Source organism: Nematolebias whitei, chromosome 22 (genome assembly GCF_014905685.2).
Source record: "Nematolebias whitei isolate Nwh7 chromosome 22, NemWhi1, whole genome shotgun sequence".
Lineage (NCBI taxonomy): Eukaryota > Metazoa > Chordata > Actinopteri > Cyprinodontiformes > Rivulidae > Nematolebias > Nematolebias whitei.
In genome coordinates, this window is record NC_056519.1 from 5301249 (window position 1) to 5318634 (window position 17386).

The window sequence follows — 17386 nt, forward strand, 5'->3', positions numbered from 1 at the left end:
AATAAATCTGCCAGTTTTAGAGTTTAGGCTAATTAGACATGATACAGGTGTAGATGCTTCTTCTACTTTCTGAGCGTGTAGAGCTGCTGAGTGGGTTTTGGACAGAAAAGAGTTTGTAAATGGCTGATGCCAATCTTTAGAAATTATGGTAGCTAATGGCTGAGCTATAAAGCCAAAAGTGCTTTTGGCTCATAATTATATTGCTCAGTATTCATACACATTACTACCACTAGATAATTGGGGGGGGGGGGGGTGTTTGACAGTGATCGCATAGGATTTAGTGATTAAGTTCATTTTTAACCACGGCTACAGTTGCAATGTAACTCTATCCCTGTTTAACTGTCTAAAAGTTACATTTCCCATGTATTTGGGTAATAATGTAAGACTTTTGATGATATAAATTAAAGACTTATCGTCACTTGTGAATATGATCTTCAATAAGTTAGCATAATATTCAGGTCAGCTTCCTATAGGGGTTGCTGATACAGTAGTCCCTCTCTTATTGCGGGGGTTATGTTCCAGACACCCCCGTTATAGGCGAAAATCCGTGAAGTATGGACATTATATTTATTTGGGGTGGCTGTGGCTGAGTGGTTAGAGTAGTTGTCTGCCAGTACGAGAGTTGGGGGTTCAATTCCACCAGTAGTCACATGCTGAGGTGTCCCTGGGCAAGACACTGAACGCCTCATTGCCTCCGATGTGTGTCCCATTAGGGTATGAATGTGATAAAGCTCTGATTATTCTTTGTATAGATCTATTAGAGTGCTGTATGAATGGGTAAATGAGGGCACAGATTGTAGTGTAAAGCTCTTTGAGTATCTTGATAAGATAGAAAGGTGCTTTATAAGTACAGTCCATTTACCATTTATTTTAGTATTTATATATATATAGTAAGGCTTTATAAACCCTTCACACACTCTTGCAATGTTCTTAACAATGTTCTAAACTCTCTAAACACCCTAAAAGAGCACAGTGAAAGATAGCAGACAGACTGATGCTACGGTTACTGAGCCAATCTCCAGTGCGGACTGGCCATCAGGAGCACCGTGACACCGGGACAGCCCCATCGAGAGGGGTTGGACCAAAGGCTCGGTTTGATTATTTTAAATAAACAATCCATTCTGCTCACTCAGGTCCACCTCAGTGAAGTTCCCTGAGCAGTAGCAATGGGAAAAGACAGACCCCACCCTCGCCCCCTCCTTTCTTTTACTGAGGCTATCACAGCGGAGCAGTGACACACAACAAGTTGCGCACCCACCTGTCTCTGCTCTGCTGTGACTCTGCTCTGCTGTGACAGACAGCCTCAAAAAGCGAAAGCAGGGGACCCCTCGGCGATTACTGAGCGGGCCAGGCCACCGGGAAATGTCCCGGTGCTCGTGATGGCCAGTCCGCCCCTCAGCAAAACACTCTGGTTGGATGCCTTCCATCAATCAGCCAATTGTGTGTCATGTACAATCTTGCGTTGAAAACCCACGAAAGAATGAGTCCACGAAAGCACCCCTCTTAAGGAAAGTACATTGTAGTTTTAAGCGCAAAAATGTCAAATAATCATCCTAATTGACGTATCAGTTTTGTTTTTGTTTTTTTCTTTACCTCTACACAGTTTCTTCATACAAAGATAAGAATTGTGAGATCCATTAAAATGGTTGTCTAAATTGTAATACTGTGGTGTGTTTCATGGTTCAACACCCCTATCATTTAAAAGTAGGGTTTAGGTTGTGGCTGACCACTGGTGCACTGTGAAGCTGTTTCTCCTATCTATCAGCTAATACACTGATGTTGACGCCTTTTGTATAACTAATACAGTTGTTTTGGTTCACAAGTCATTTGGGAAAAAGCTTGGATTAGGTGTTTGAGTTTGATACAAACAACTGAAATGAGCTTCCTCCATTGGCTAAAGGAACTCCGTCTTACAGGAGGAGCTTGACGAAGAGCCGCTGCTCTTCACATTAAAGTCAGCTGACGTGTTTCAAGCAGGTCTGCTATCTTTCTGGTAAAAGACTTGAGAAAGATCCAGATCCCAGGACTTTGTGAAGGCATAGTTTATACGACTTTTGTTTAAAGTAGGGATGCACAATATTGGATTTTTGGCCGATATCCGATACCAGTACCGATTTTTTAATTTTCCTAGACCTTCTTACAGAGACTACATAAATACTACAGATGCCAAAAAGGGGGCTGAAAATGATGCAACACTTCAACGTGGATTGTGTTTAATGTCTAATTTATTCATGACATTTACTCTCTAACACAATGACAACACTCGAACAGTGCTAATTTGTAAATTTTCACACAAATCTAAACTCAACGGTGCACGTGATGTCATAACGTACTGGCGCTGCAGGCATTCTTGTCACTGGGTTGTCATACCAAATCAACGTATATATACAGTGTATGTATATATAAACAGCGCCTTTTATATCACTTGAGTTATTTAGATGGAATAGCCGATTTCCGATATTTAACTTTATCGCTAATATCAGCTGATACCAATACCAGCCGATAATATTGTGCATCGCTAGTTTAAAGAAAGCCTTTAAAAAAATTCAGTTTGAAGAGTTAGCTCAACCTCTTCAGCCATCACTTGATACTGATCAAAGACTGGGACACTCTTACCCCTGAGTGGGCAAACTTAGGGGCAGGACTAAAGGCAGAGGGATGAGCTAAAATGGGATTCGGCCCAAAAATTTGTCGGGGAGGTGACAAATAACAGAACAGGTCGATGAGGTATGAATTGGAAATGCACAGATCTGCTTTAAAAAAAATGAACCCACATTTTGACCAAATTTAGATTTTAGGGAGCAACTGTTGTTTAATGCGAAACTATCAATGAGAAAAAAAAATACTGAACAGATTAGGTTAAAAAGGGGAGAATGGAGTGGAAAAATTCATCCATGCAACTGCCAATAAGTCACCGTTAGACAGGTCAAATATTCTTTATTTCATTTTGGAGAGCAATAACAACATAGCCTTAACTACAGCTTATACTGTGACCTAAATAAAAAAAAAACTGCTTGCTGCATTTGTAAAGGTTATCGTCAGAGGTTAGCTGCTGGTTGGTGTTGAAAGCTGAGGTTCAGTCTGTTTACATGCCTCCTCTCTTTTTTCTTCTTCTCTTGCCACATGGAGACTCTCCAACCAGCAGCATCTGCTGGTGAATCATCAGGTCACATCAGACACCAGCTGATGTTCTGGGTCTCTCGGTGCGTACATGTTTCACCCCGACGCTTGGTTAACAGAGGAAATAATACAGTTTATTGGGAACGCTTTTTATACATTCATTTATGTTGGAATGTCCTCCAAAAACATCCAGTAGCTACGCTTTTGACGTCCTTGATCTTTATGGGTTATCCTTGATTTTAGAGAGAAACATTAAAGAGCCACAGTGACTCCTGCTCCCATATCTGGCATAATTAAGATCCCTTTGAAGATTTTGTTGCTGTAATGAGGAGGAACTGATGTGTTCAGCCACCTGGTGGAATAACACCTGCTTTTTTTTCTCCAGTGGTGTCACGGTTTCAAGCGCTTTGGACCCAGAATGCAGACAAGACACAAGGAGCTCAAAAATAAACTTGTTTTCATATAAAACAAAACTTTTTTGTGGCGGCAAAACCTACTTACATAAACAAGGATCGGCTCAAGGAGGCACAATGGATAATACCAGGAACACAACTCCACACACTCCAGACATTTTTGAATTGATGAAGCCTCCTGGATGGGAAGCGAAACATCTTCAGCTACAGAATAGAAGTCCAGTTGTTTTTGTTTTTTAATACCTTTTTTTTAGGGATGCACGATATTATTGGCATGGTATCTGTATCGGCCGATATTGGCGATAAAATTGAATATCGGCCATTCCATCAAAATAACTCACCGTTATACAAAGTAAAAGTCTTCTTTTTTTAAGTTAATTTGTCATTTAAGAAACTGTCAAGTATATCTATTAATGCACTACTGCTTATGTGCTTTTCACTCGTCGCTTATGAACAGGTTGAGTTTAGAGTTGTGGAAAATTTACAAATTTGCACTGTTGGTGTTTTCGTTGTGTTAGAGAGTAAATGTCATGAATAAATTTGACATTAAACATAATCCAAGTTGAAGTGTTGCATCATTTTCAGCCCCGTTTTTGGCATCTGCATTTGATAACAGGCCCAAACTGACAAAAAACATGCAGAATAATGTAGTATTTTAATTCCACAGCAGAGAAAGATATGTAATCTCTGTAAGTAGGTCTAAGGGAAAAATATCGGTATTGGTATCGGTTATCGGCCAAACAAGTTTTAACGTATCGGCATATCGGATATTGGCCAAAAACCCAATTTCGTTCATCCCAACTTTTTTTTTAATTGAGCGTGACTGAGATGACTGAGAATCTTCACCAGCACCAGGAACACAAGGAGCCAGTAATGTTCTGCTGTTGGATAAAAACAAAACTTACTGAATGTATTGAACTGGACTGATAAGGAATTATAGACACCTGGGCTGAATACAGACTGGGAGCTGCTGAGTGGGCATGGCAGGCTGACAGAAGAGGAGAGAATAATTGCACAGAAAAATACAGAGGAAAACACAACCCCACCCCCAAAAATCACATTAAATAAACTTAACTCTAAATCACAAAATAAACAAACAAAAACTAACAACAGATCCTGACGGTGGGGTTGAAACAAATCATTTTTAGGAAACATCAAAGTAGGTGAGCCGTAAACTGGTTCTGATTTTGCAAAGATTATCCCTTTAATTGTTCCCGGTTGCAAAGCGAAAAGAGGGAATTGGAAATATTGTCCTTTCGTCCATTTGCGCACGTTGTGAGCGCAATAACTTGAGTGAGGTACCGACTTCCATTTTGGTGTTTGGGTTTGAGGAAACTAAAGGGAGAATTTCAAAAAATAAGAACATCATGAAAAGTTTTTTGTCACTCACTTAAGAAAGTGAAACTCAAATATTGTATAGATTCATTACGCAGAGTAAAATATTTCAAGCCTTTATTTCTTGTAATTTTAATAATATTGTCTTACAAATTCATTCAACCTTTATTTAGACAGGTTAATCCCATTGAGCCTCGGGAACTCATTTACAAGAGAGACCTGATTTTAACAAAGATGAAGAATATGAAAAAACAAAATTCATTGTCTCTGAAAAGTAGACTATTGTGACGAGGTTCAATATTATAAACTCCTGGTGTCTCACCCTGATCAGCTGATTAACTTCTGGACATGAGCTACAAATGTTTCATTCCTCAAGTCCAGCCACTCCTGAACCAGAGATTCTGTCTTGCTTCTGTTGACTTGCATTCATCTTTTCTCCAAAGTATACCGCCATCTCTCCAGGCTCTCTTCCACCTGCTCTCACTGCAGGTCACAGTGTCATCTGCATACATTGTAATCCACAGAAACTCCTGCCATCAATCAGTGTATTATCGATGTAATATATTCATTAAATATGAATTTTTTTAATTGAATCGTACTCAGGTGTTAATCTTTAGGACTGTTCATAATTTGGCACCTCTGCTATTGAGAATATTTGTACTTTCGGTTTTTGTTTTGGAACACAATTTCTAAACATATTTTAGGGCATTATACATTTCTGTATTCCACAAAATGGATTTTTACTACTAAACTGAGAGCTGTTAAAATGTTCAAACATGTAATTTACTTGTGAATAATGCCATTTTACAACAGAATCAAGATGTCTCCCTTTGTCTTTTTGAGGTGAGATGCACTGTTAGACCCAATCCATCCATCCATTCATCCATTATCTTTACCTGATTCTTCTTTTTTGAGTCGTAGGGGTCACTGGTGTCCAGCAGTCAATGTGCAAGAGGTGGGGGACATCCGGGACAAGTCGCAACTCCATCACAAGACTACAAAACGAGACAACCATACACTCTCTCACTCACACCAAAAGACAATTTAGAGTTACCAGTCAGTCTAACATGCATGTTTTTGGTCTGTGGGAGGAAACCGGAGTACCCGGAGAAAACCCACGCATGCACGGAGAGAACATGCAAACTCCATCCAGAAAGGCCCCCGGCCAGGATTTGATCCAGTGACCTTCTCGCTGAGAGGCAACAGCTCTACCAACTGCACCACCATGCCGCCGGACCCAATGATTTTTTATTTTGTCAGACATTTCCAAGTGTTGAAGAAGAGTCAGGCTGAGAAAACAGCAGAAACCAAGTCGACATGTCAAACTCAATTTATTTCTGTCCACAACAGACGATACTTTTCACCACAACTTAAAAAAAGAAAAAACAAACACACACACACACACACACATATATATATATATATATATATATATATATATATATATATATATATAGAGGAAGTAACACAAGCACGTAGCAAGTTGTATTTCCCTCTAAACCCAGAAGAAAATGAGCTCATTGTTTCATCCAGAGCTAATAAACTCAAGTCTCGCCCAGATTCTTGTCTGTTTAATGCAGATCATGTAGTCGACCTTTTTACAGAGTATAACATGTTCTTATCTGAATTTTAAAAGCCTCTTCCATTACGAGGCAAATTGAAACGGTCGTGTCGGGCATTGAATGCAAATTTCCTTTAGTTTGTGTCTGCAAATGAAACACTTTTTCCTCGACGTTCTGCTGATGGAAACAAATGTGACGCTGAGTAAAATAATCAGGCCTCCGAGGTTTGGAAATGTTGATCAATACCAGTGACAATAACTCAATCGTGAACAGTGTTTGTAGGGATTTACCATGTTTTTAAAGCTGTTTTTCTGCCTGCTTGTCTTGCTGACGTCTTTGAAATTGTATGTATTGATTGTGACTCGTAACTGTTTTTGCAGAAGTTTTACAGTGACGTAAACGGCTTTTTCTCCTCTTCGTCGTGGTTTGAGTTGCCTGTTGTTACAGTTTAACTTGTTTTGCTGCCTGCTGCACAGTTTGACGTGTTCTCATAAACTTTGTATGACAGACAGAGGTATGACAGCAGAGGAAGGAGGGCATGCATAATTCAAGCAGCTCGGCTGAAGTTTGTCTCTGCCAACATGTGCAGAATTCACCCACTTGTCCCTGCAGCATGTCCCTGAGACAATCAAGTCATTTTTCCTGATGCTTTCCTAATTTTACTGACAAACTGTTTAATAATGGGACTGTAACATTTTTTTTCAACTATGACACAGTTTGGTGCAAGCCGTGGAACTATATTTTTAAAGCCCAATAAAAAAAATCCAATTATGATAGTGTTTTGTGCGTTCAAATAGACAAAAAAAATCTTAAATGTTGTATTTCGGAAACAGTGTTTCTGTGAGAGTTGTGTGTCCTACTTGAAACCGAAAACTTTTTAATGAAAGGGTAAATAAGCTACAACCCATACTAACTTGGTTTGATATTCTGCTTTCTCCTCCTAAAAGCAGTACTGGTAGTTCAGAAGTTTTGAAAGGGTTCCTTGCTGTCCACGTGGGTGAAAGCAGTGTGAACCACAGAGGAGATGGTTTCCTTTGTGGAACAGGTCTTCTGATCTGCCTACTGGTGTGGGTCCACTGTAACCTTGATGGTGTTCTTGACGTGGACTAAAACCGGTTTCTCAAAGCACTTCATGACTATTGGGGTGAGAGATGCTGTCACTCGGGAAGGGACAGGGATGGCAGTCGGTCTACAGGCAGGTGGAGACGGCTGCTTATGCAAGGGAGGCGTTCATTATGTCTGCCAGCACCCCAGAGAGTTGATGTGCTCCCGCCAAGGGCCGTTATCAAGGTCAGCGGTTTGCAAGAGTTAATTCTCTGGACGGTCATTCTCGCTTCCGCAGGAGTCACACTGAGGGGCTTTGCACCTGGTGTTGGGATGAGTTTGATGTTGAAAGAGGTGATGCAGCCTTTGAAGCGAGCGTAGAACCTGTTGAGATCGTCGGGCTGGGTGCCGTCCCTGGGGCATTGCCAGTCTGTGGTGCTGTACTCTGTGATGCATTTGACGCCTTTTCACATTCTCCGTGGATCTTTGGGGGAAAGGTAGCTTTGCCCTCTGAATGCTTGCAGTCAGCTCTCTGTGCCGTTCTGAGGGACCGTATAGCGCCAGACCTGAACCCATCATCCCTGGCTTTCCGTAGAGACCAGACTTCTGCATTTTGCCAAGGTTCTGGTTTGGGAAGCAGCTCACAGTTTCCGGTGTTTTGTACCATCATCATTGCACTTACTGGTGTAGCTGAAGACAGCAGATGTGTACTCCTCAAAGCCCCCCTCCCAGACAACTCCATCCCTGAAGACCTGCCAGTCTGTGCACTGGAAACAGTCAGCATCACTTGGCCACACGATGATGGCTTTCTGTGTTGGTCTGTAGCTTTCCATTAAGGGGTGATAGGCAGGGACCAGCATGATGTAGATGTGGTCGGAGGCCCAGGTGGGGGTAGGGGACGGCCTTTGCATCCTGTTTGTTGGTGTAGAACTTCGGCAGGGCGTCTGTTAGATTTTGGGGTTAATATTTCCAGTCGCTACGTAAGAAACCTCCAAGTGCATGTTTTGGAATGAGTTAATAAAGTCACTTTGCTGGCTTTAGCTGTAGCACCCAGCAGGATGTTAACTGTCTTGACAAATGCTGTAAATGTGTCGCCCTCGCTGTCTGTCACCACTGGACTGCACAGGGCTTCATTCCAGGTGACAAAGATGATGTTTGACTCTGAAAATGCACAAGGGAAGCGTATGTGTGGCAGCATGGACGATTGGTGTGAAAACTCCGTGACAAAGTGTTTAACCACACTGTGCTTGTGCAGGTTAAGGTGTTGGGGAAGGTTTTGATTGAGACTCGTTGCTTTCTCACAGCAGGTGCTTTTTTAACACTCAATTGATTTTTATTCTGTTCCAAAAGTTGGACCCAGGCTGAACACAAAATCTCCTACACAAACATAATTAGTAACTTTGGTGCCTATTTGGTCCAAACTTAAACCGAAGCCCAGTGACTTAAGCATGGCTTGCTACTAACATCTAAAATGTTTGCATTAAGTTATGATGATTAATTCAAGGAACTATAACATTTTTAAATTTAGGCCATTTTATGTTGAGAAATAACAAATTTGTAATCATTTTTGTCAAACTTTGAAGGTAAAATGGTGCACAATCTCTTGTAATATCATCTACAACCAAATGAATTTTTAACTCAATATCTGTGAACTTATCTGAATTAAAACCAGTTTTATGTTGGCTAATGGTGATAAGTTGTACATGAGCATCTAACGATTAATTCCTCAAAGTTTCATTAAAATCTGTCTGGTGGTTGCACAATTTCTAAGTGCTTAGAATATGTGTTGGGCATCACTGTCAGCAAATACTAGGTCAACATTGGTAAAATTGACTGATAAACCATTTGTGTGTTTGCTAAGATCAGTTGGCTGTGGCAGCCATCTTGAATCAAGATGAGTCCAACATTTAGTTGTAGACGTACATCCAGTGATTAATTTCTAAAGGTTTCATTAAACTTCATCCAGTGGTTCATGAGGGTAAATGTGTTGGTAAAAGATTTACAAACTATGGTGGCCCTGAGGTGTGAACAGCATTTGAAAAAAACAGAATTACATTTCAAAAAACAAAATTAAATTAGAAATATCGCAACAAAAATGCAACATTTGAACAAACAGAATTACATTTGATAAAAAATGGAATTGCATTAAGTCAAAGTGGAAGTGGCCAGAATCACATTTGAAAAAAAAAACGAATTACATTTGGAAAAAACAGAATACGTTAAGCCAAAGCGGAAGTAGCCAAAGCAGAAGTGGCCGGAATCATATTTGAAAAAACAAAATTACATTTGAAAAAAATGGAATCGCATTAAGCCAAAGCGGTAGTGACCAAAGCGGAAGTGGCCGGGCTCACATTTGAAAAAACGGAATTACATTGGAAAAAAAAAACAGAATTAAAATAAGTGGTGCTTTTTTAAATCTTAAACAACATAAAACAACAGAACAATGAACAGTAACAAGTTCAGTAACATATATATATATATATATATTTATTTTTTATCCCTCATGAAGATGAATAATGAAACAAGTTTTTTTTTTTTTTTACTCTTAAAAAACAAGTGAACAAATAGTACATGGACCCCACATCCTTCACGAGAGTTTGTATTTGTATCTTGGTACTGTACATTGCTCTGTTGCTCTATGTTGTTAATCAAATTAAAAAAATAAAATAAACACTTATGGTTTGGCTTAATTTAATTCAGTTTTTTTCCAATGTGATTCTGGCCACTTCCGCTTTGGCAACTTCTGCTTTGACTTATGTAATTCCATTTTTTTCCAACGTAATTCCGTTTTTTCAAATGTGATTTGGCCACTTCCGCTTTGGCCACTTCCGCTTCTGCCACTTCTGCTTCGGCCACTTCTGCTTTGGCTTAATGTAATTCCATTTTTTCAAATGTGAGCCCGGCCACTTCCGCTTTGGCGACTTCCGCTTCTGCCACTTCTGCTTCAGCCACTTCTGCTTTGCCTTAGTGTAATTCCATTTTTTCAAATGTAATTCCGTTTTTTCAATATTGTTCATTTACACCTCATGGCCACTGTAACAAATACATAGGCAACTCATTATCACTCACTTTTCACCCTTTGTTGGCAGCCAATAATTATGTCTATTTTTTTTTTAGCTTTAAGCTACATTATCTCAGCTCCTCGACTGATTGTTGTAAATCTCTTTACTGCTTAGTCAATTCTGTGTTTTTTACTTGTCATAGTCTTTTCAAAGTTTGATCTGTCAAATTATTATTCACTGTATGTCTCTCTTTTTGTTTTCCAAGGACTCAGATTAACTTCACCGTGGCCATTGATTTCACAGCCTCCAATGGTGAGCGCCTAAACACTTTCACGTGCGCACACACCCTGGTGCCAATCACAGTACTTTGCTCGTTCCAGGAGTTTATTGAAATCTATGCAAATGGAAAATCAAGTGTTTCCTAATGGCCCTCTCCATCACTCCTGGCAGCTAAAGCTAACGTGAAAAGATGGCCGTGATTAAGAGCCGTGTTATCCATCTCTGCTTGAACATAAAGCAGCAATTTGGTCAAATTGTATCAAATTGAGTAAAAGATTTCAAGAGGTGGACGTAGGAATGTGTTTAAGGTTTAGTATGCCTGAGTTTTGTTATTTTATCACTAAACCCTCATTTCCGTATGCAGAGCTCCATGTGTGAACTGACATGAGTCACGTTAGGTCAAATTAAAGAACATTTCAATGGTATTAAAGAAATGTGCTGAATGACTTTGCCGTAATTAACATGATGCTAACGGTAAGTTTGCTCCGCCCACACAGAATTGTAACCCAGGGTGAGCTAACCTCCAACAAACAAACAAACTCCACCTAATGATGGAGGCAGTGAAGCTCACAACGTTACCCGAGGCATTTAGTGAGACATTTATCAGCCAACATTAAGGCAACGAAGATGGGCAAAAAAAATGTCTAAGCTACTAATAACTTCAAATAGTTACTGCAGTAGATGTTTTCATGCTGCAGAGCAACAACGGACAAGAATCTACAGTGAAATTCAGTATGTATTAAGTGTAAATTTTACATTACACAACCAAATAGAAGCTAAAAATAACCTCAGCAAAATTCTAGCTAGAAGCAGAGAACTAAATGTTAGTGACACAAAGCTAGCTAAAGTTATCAATGGGCTAGCTAAAAGCTAAAATAACAAACCTCAAAAGTCAGAGTCAGAGTTTCTTTATTGTCATTCGCACCTCATGTGGTACATGTGGTGGAGCGAAATTATGTACACAAGGTCCCAGTTACATCCAACAATAAAATGTATAAGAAAAACAGTAATAACATCTAAGATATGAACTAAGAAAAACATCAACTAAATATACACTAAGCACTCATAACATAACATTGAACATCAGCACAAACGTGAACATGAGTCTGTGAGCAGATGTGCACGCATGAACACATCAACATTTAAACAGATCAGCAGCAACATGAAACAGATCAGCAGCAACATATGGTTTTTCACAGTGATTATTCTAGTTAGAGATTCATGAGTCTAACAGCCTCAGGGTAGAAGCTGTTCCTCAGTCTAGTGGTTCTACACTTAATGCTCCTCAACCTCCTTCCTGAGGGGAGTGGGGCAAAAACTGTGTGTGCTGGGTGGGTGGGGTCCTTCATGATGCAGGTGGCCCTCTTCCTGCATCTGGAGGTGTAGATGTCTGTGATGGTGGGGAGACTGATTCCAACAGATTTCTGTGCAGCCTTCACCACTCTCTGCAAAGCTTTCCTTTCTGCAGCTGTGCAAAAGAGAATAAGCTAGCGAAAACCAGTATATAATTGAAAAGAAAAAAAGTTAATTATGAGTAGTAAAATGTGATAAAAGTAACAAAACACTTGCTACATGTTAACATTAGCAAAAGGATGGTGAAAAGTAGCAAAAGGTTGGCTACAGGTAGCTAAACTAAAAGCATCAAACTTTGCTAAAAGTTAAGTGACAAAAAGCAAACTAAAATTTTTAAAAGACTTGCTAAAATCTAAAGTCGTAAAAGCCTAATGGAGCAAAAACTAGCTTAGAGGAAGAATTAGCTATAAGCTAAAAGAAAATCTTAAACCAATACCAAAAGTAGTAAAAATTTTAAGTATCAAAATATTTAGCTAAAAGTAGCAAACTGGTAGCTAAAAACTAAAAGTAGCAAAAGGCTTACTTAAAGCAAAAACTTCCAGAAGGCTAGCTAACAGAGCAGCTAAAAGCTAGAAAATACTGTATAAACATTCACACAATTATAAAGCTTATATTTTTATTTTTTGTAAATGATCATAAATTATCATGTAAAAATCTTGTGCTACAAAAAAAAAATAGTCATTTATTCATTGGACTAATCTTCACATTTAAAGTGTTACGGTGGCATTTACAGTAGGTGGTATTTTTTTATTAGCTGAACATGTGATGTTCCCTCTGACCCCAACAGGAAACCCCGCCCAGCCCACCTCGCTCCACTACATGAATCCCTACCAGCTGAACGCCTACGGCATGGCGCTGAAGGCAGTCGGAGAAATCATTCAGGACTATGACAGCGACAAGATGTTTCCTGCGCTGGGCTTTGGAGCCAAACTCCCTCCTGACGGACGAATATCTCACGAATTTGCCCTGGTAGGTACAAGATAGAGCAGAGGTGGGGAACTAATTGTCCCAAAGGCCCGCATAAGAAACTGGGAGATGTTACTGGGCATTGGGCAATAATACAGTAGATATTGTAGATAGCAGATATAGATTATAGATATTGTTTTCTCGGATCACATTGTTCGTTGGTTTTCTATCTCTCAAGGCGGAGGCAACGTGTTTGATACAATGGTACTTCGTCTAGCTGTATAACAGTTACTAATGGTGTGCCACAAGGCTCAGTTTTAGGACACACTCTTTTTACAATTTGTATAAATGATGTAGGTCAAAACATTCCTGATGCCTCCTTGCATCTCTATACTGAGATACAATTGTTTATTGTTCCGTCTCAAACTGGTGCTAAACGCTGATAAAACCAAGGGGATGTTGTTTTCAAACAAAAAGTTGGTACCAGCTGCTCTTCATCCTATCTAATCCATGCATGATGTTCCTATCGAGTTTGTGGATTCTTATAAATACTTGGGGAATGTTAACTGATGCCACATGTTGAAGCCACATGTTGAAAGCTTGATAAAGAAACTAATATTGAAACTGGGTTTCTTTTTCAGAAACAAAAGAATTTTAAAAAGTGCCATAAAGTGTTCATGGACAAGATCTCAGGGCATAGCCATTGATTCAGGCTGTCAGATTTGGGAACTTCAGGGTCTAGACAGCTTTTTGCACAAGATGTGGTTCTATTTCTACCTTCAGGCTATGACCTTCAGGGTATTCTTGGGCAGACTGCAGCATAGTGTGAAACGGGAGTCAGCTCCTTTAAGTCTGAGCTCATCATTCTCAACTATAGAAAGTTAGAATGCTCACCTCAGGACAGGGATGAATGTTCCAACTCACCCATAGCATGACGGAGATCACTGATACAAGATAAGAAGCAGATAAGGTGAAGAGCTCCATCATTTTGGGGGCGCTTGGAATAGAGCTGCTGCTCCTCCACATCACAAGGAGTCAGCTGAGGTGATTCAGACATCTGATTAGGGCGCCTTGCTTTAGAGGGTATGTCCCACTTGGAGGAGACCCCTAAGCAAACCCAGAACTTACTAGAGGGATTATGTATCTTCTTTGGCCTGGGAACAATTTATGATCTCCCAGGAGAGTGTTGCTCAAGAGACTGATGTCTGGGTTTCTCTCCTGGACTTGATGCCTCCAAACTCAACCATGGATAAGTGGCGGTGAAATGGATGGATGGATGTAAGACAGAATAAAGTTTTGCGCAACAAGCTTTGGTTCAGTCTGGAGGCTTCGACTTTGAGGAAAACATTACTCCTTCCTTAACTTTTTTAGATTTTTCTACCTGGATTATTGAACATTCATCAGGATATTACTCCTTCCTGCATTCCCTAGCTGAAGGCCTCTCAGATTAGTCCAACTTGTTGTTTCTCTCCAGAATGGAAATCCCCAGAACCCATACTGTACCGGTATTGATGGTGTGATGGAAGCCTACTACCAAAGCCTGAAGTCAGTTCAACTCTATGGACCCACCAACTTCTCCCCCGTCATCAACCACGTGGCCAGGTAGCACACATCGCACTCACATTTCTTTATAATTGTGCGTTTCAATCTAATTTCACCAACTTCTTTTTCTTTTTTTTTTTTGTTACGTATTTGCTATCATTGCTTATGTAATCAACTTTATTTGAGTACGCGTGAAAGAACACGGCGTACACCGCTTTCTGACATTAAACATGTGTCTCAGAGTTTTTCTATAATGAGCTCTTTGAAGCAAGTGTTGCCAGGTAACGAACAAGATTTTATTTTCTTTTAAAGAAGCTGATTGCATGTTTGTTTTTGTCCGTTTTTTCAACATGAGCACGAACCGCACAGCAGGGAAGTCGAATAGGCACATCATCAAGACGGCCTTCTCTTAAAAAAAACATTAGGAAACATTTCATACAAGTATGTAATTAAAAAGAACTGAAGCGATTTCTCATCAGGTTACTTCACATATCTGGATGATGATTTACTGAAATCTCAACGGCAAGGTTGCTACAGTTTGCTAATTTTGCCATCTTCTCCTTTAAGGGATAGTTTAGATTTATTCATGTTATGTTCAATGTAATGATTATAACCAATTAAGGCCTTTTGTGTTATAGACTGACTGATCTAAGTTTGTAGAAATAAAGTTTAATTCTGATTAGACTCTCAAACTAATAAACTGGCTTGAGTTGGGTTACAACCAAAGTGGATTGTTGCCGTTTTAAAACAACTTAAATCTAAAAAATATCTTAGTGGTTTTTATGAAGGCTTTTTAAATAAACTTTACACTGCTGTCACTTTGGCATTGTACCATTATTTACATAAATGGTGAGCTTGGGCCCATCCATCCATTTTCTTCCGCTTATCCGGGGTCGGGTCGCGGGGGTAGCAGCCTAAGTAGGGAGGCCCAGACTTCCCTCTCCCCAGCCACTTGGGCCAGCTCTTCCGGGGGAATCCCGAGGCGTTCCCAGGCCAGCCGAGAAACATAGTCCCTCCAGCGTGTCCTGGGTCTTCCCCTGGGCCTCCTTCCGGTGGGACGTGTCCGGAACACCTCACCAGGGAGGCGTCCAGAAGGCATCCTAAACAGATGCCCAAGCCACCTCAACTGGCTCCTCTCGACGTGGAGAAGCAGCGGCTCTACTCTGAGTCCCTCCCGGATGATCGAGCTTCTCACCCTGTCTCTAAGGGAGAGCCCAGACACCCTGCGGAGAAAACTCATTTCGGCCGCTTGTATCCGAGATCTCATTCTTTCGGTCACAACCCAAAGCTCGTGACCATGGATGAGGGTAGAAACGTAGATCGATCGGTAAATTGAGAGCTTCGCCTTTTGACTCAGCTCTCTCTTCACCACGACAGACCTGTACAGAGCCCGCTTCACTGCAGACGCTGCACCTATCCGCCTATCGATCTCACGCTCCATTTTTCCCTCATTCGTGAACAAGACCCCAAGATACTTGAACTCCTCCACTTGGGGCAGGACCTCCTCCCTGACCCGGAGAGGGCACTCTACCCTTTTCCGGCTCAAGACCATGGCCTCGGATTTGGAGGAACTGATCTTCATCCCGGCCGCGTCGCATTCGGCTGCGAACCGCTCCAGCGAAAGCTGTAGATCATGATCTGATGAAGCCAATAAGACCACATCATCTGCAAAAAGCAGAGACGCAATCCTAAGGCCACCAAAACGGATCCCCTCAACACCTTGGCTGCGCCTAGAAATTCTGTCCATAAAAGTTATGAACAGAATCGGTGACAAAGGGCAACCTTGGCGGAGTCCAACTCTCACCGGGAACAAGCCCGACTTACTGCCAGCGATGCGGACCAGGCTCTGACACCGGTCATACAGGGACCTAACAGCCCGTATCAAAAGGGCCCACACAGTACCCAATACTCCCAGAGTACCCCCCACAGGGCCCCCCGAGGGACGCGGTCGAACGCCTTCTCCAAGTCCACAAAGCACATGTAGACTGGTTGGGCAAACTCCCACGCATCCTCCAGGACCCTGCTGAGAGTGTAGAGCTGGTCCAGTGTTCCACGGCCAGGACGAAAACCGCACTGCTCCTCCTGAATCCGAGGTTCGACTATCCGATGGACTCTCCTCTCCAGAACCCCCGAATAGACCTTACCGGGGAGGCTTAAGAGCGTGATTCCCCTGTAGTTGGAACACACTCTACGGTCCCCCTTTTTGAATAGGGGGACCACCACCCCGGTCTGCCAATCCAGGGAGCTTGGGCCCATTCCAGCTAATGGCTAGCTTGAGTGGGGCTAAGACCAAACTGGATTGCTACTGTACTCAAATAACTAAATATTAAAAAAAAAAAATCATAATGGTTTGTGTAAAGGCTAAAAAAAACATTACATTGTTGGCAATTTTTCATGACAACGTTATTTACATATGTAGCCCAATTTGAACTGTGCTATACAGTATACTAGGGTATTGGACTGGTTTCATAGTGGTATCATTTGAGTTTAAAAATAATGTCTAAGTGATAAAAGTGGAAGAAATATGAAATAACTTTATTGTCGTTTAGAAATGTATCATTTTAAAAACGGTTCATATTTGGTCCAGAAAATCTAGTTTAGGCAGACTGAAACAGGCAGTTGTCATTTTTACTATGTTCCTTGAATGTTACATAAAGGGTTTTTTTAAGGGGTACATACTGCATGGCAGGTTACAACCTACTCTTTGAGTTGTGCTAAGTGTCAATCTTTTTCAGTTTTGTTTTGTATTGGATTAATAAGCATTTTATTTTGCACAATCAGAAGAGAGTGGGCGGGATTAATGGTACGCTGCATGAAATGTGGATCTTTG

General features: G+C 40.8%; 1 protein-coding gene across 1 annotated transcript in view; it reads left to right on the plus strand.

Moving 5' to 3' along the window:
- The window catches only part of LOC119428461 (copine-8), a 152135-nt gene that overhangs the window by 119791 nt on the left and 14958 nt on the right, over positions 1-17386 (plus strand). Inside the window, exons 12-14 of the mRNA XM_037696143.1 lie at positions 10742-10788; positions 12896-13077; positions 14489-14616. Coding sequence (XP_037552071.1) covers positions 10742-10788; positions 12896-13077; positions 14489-14616 — 357 coding nt within the window. The remainder of the gene's footprint in view (positions 1-10741; positions 10789-12895; positions 13078-14488; positions 14617-17386) is intronic.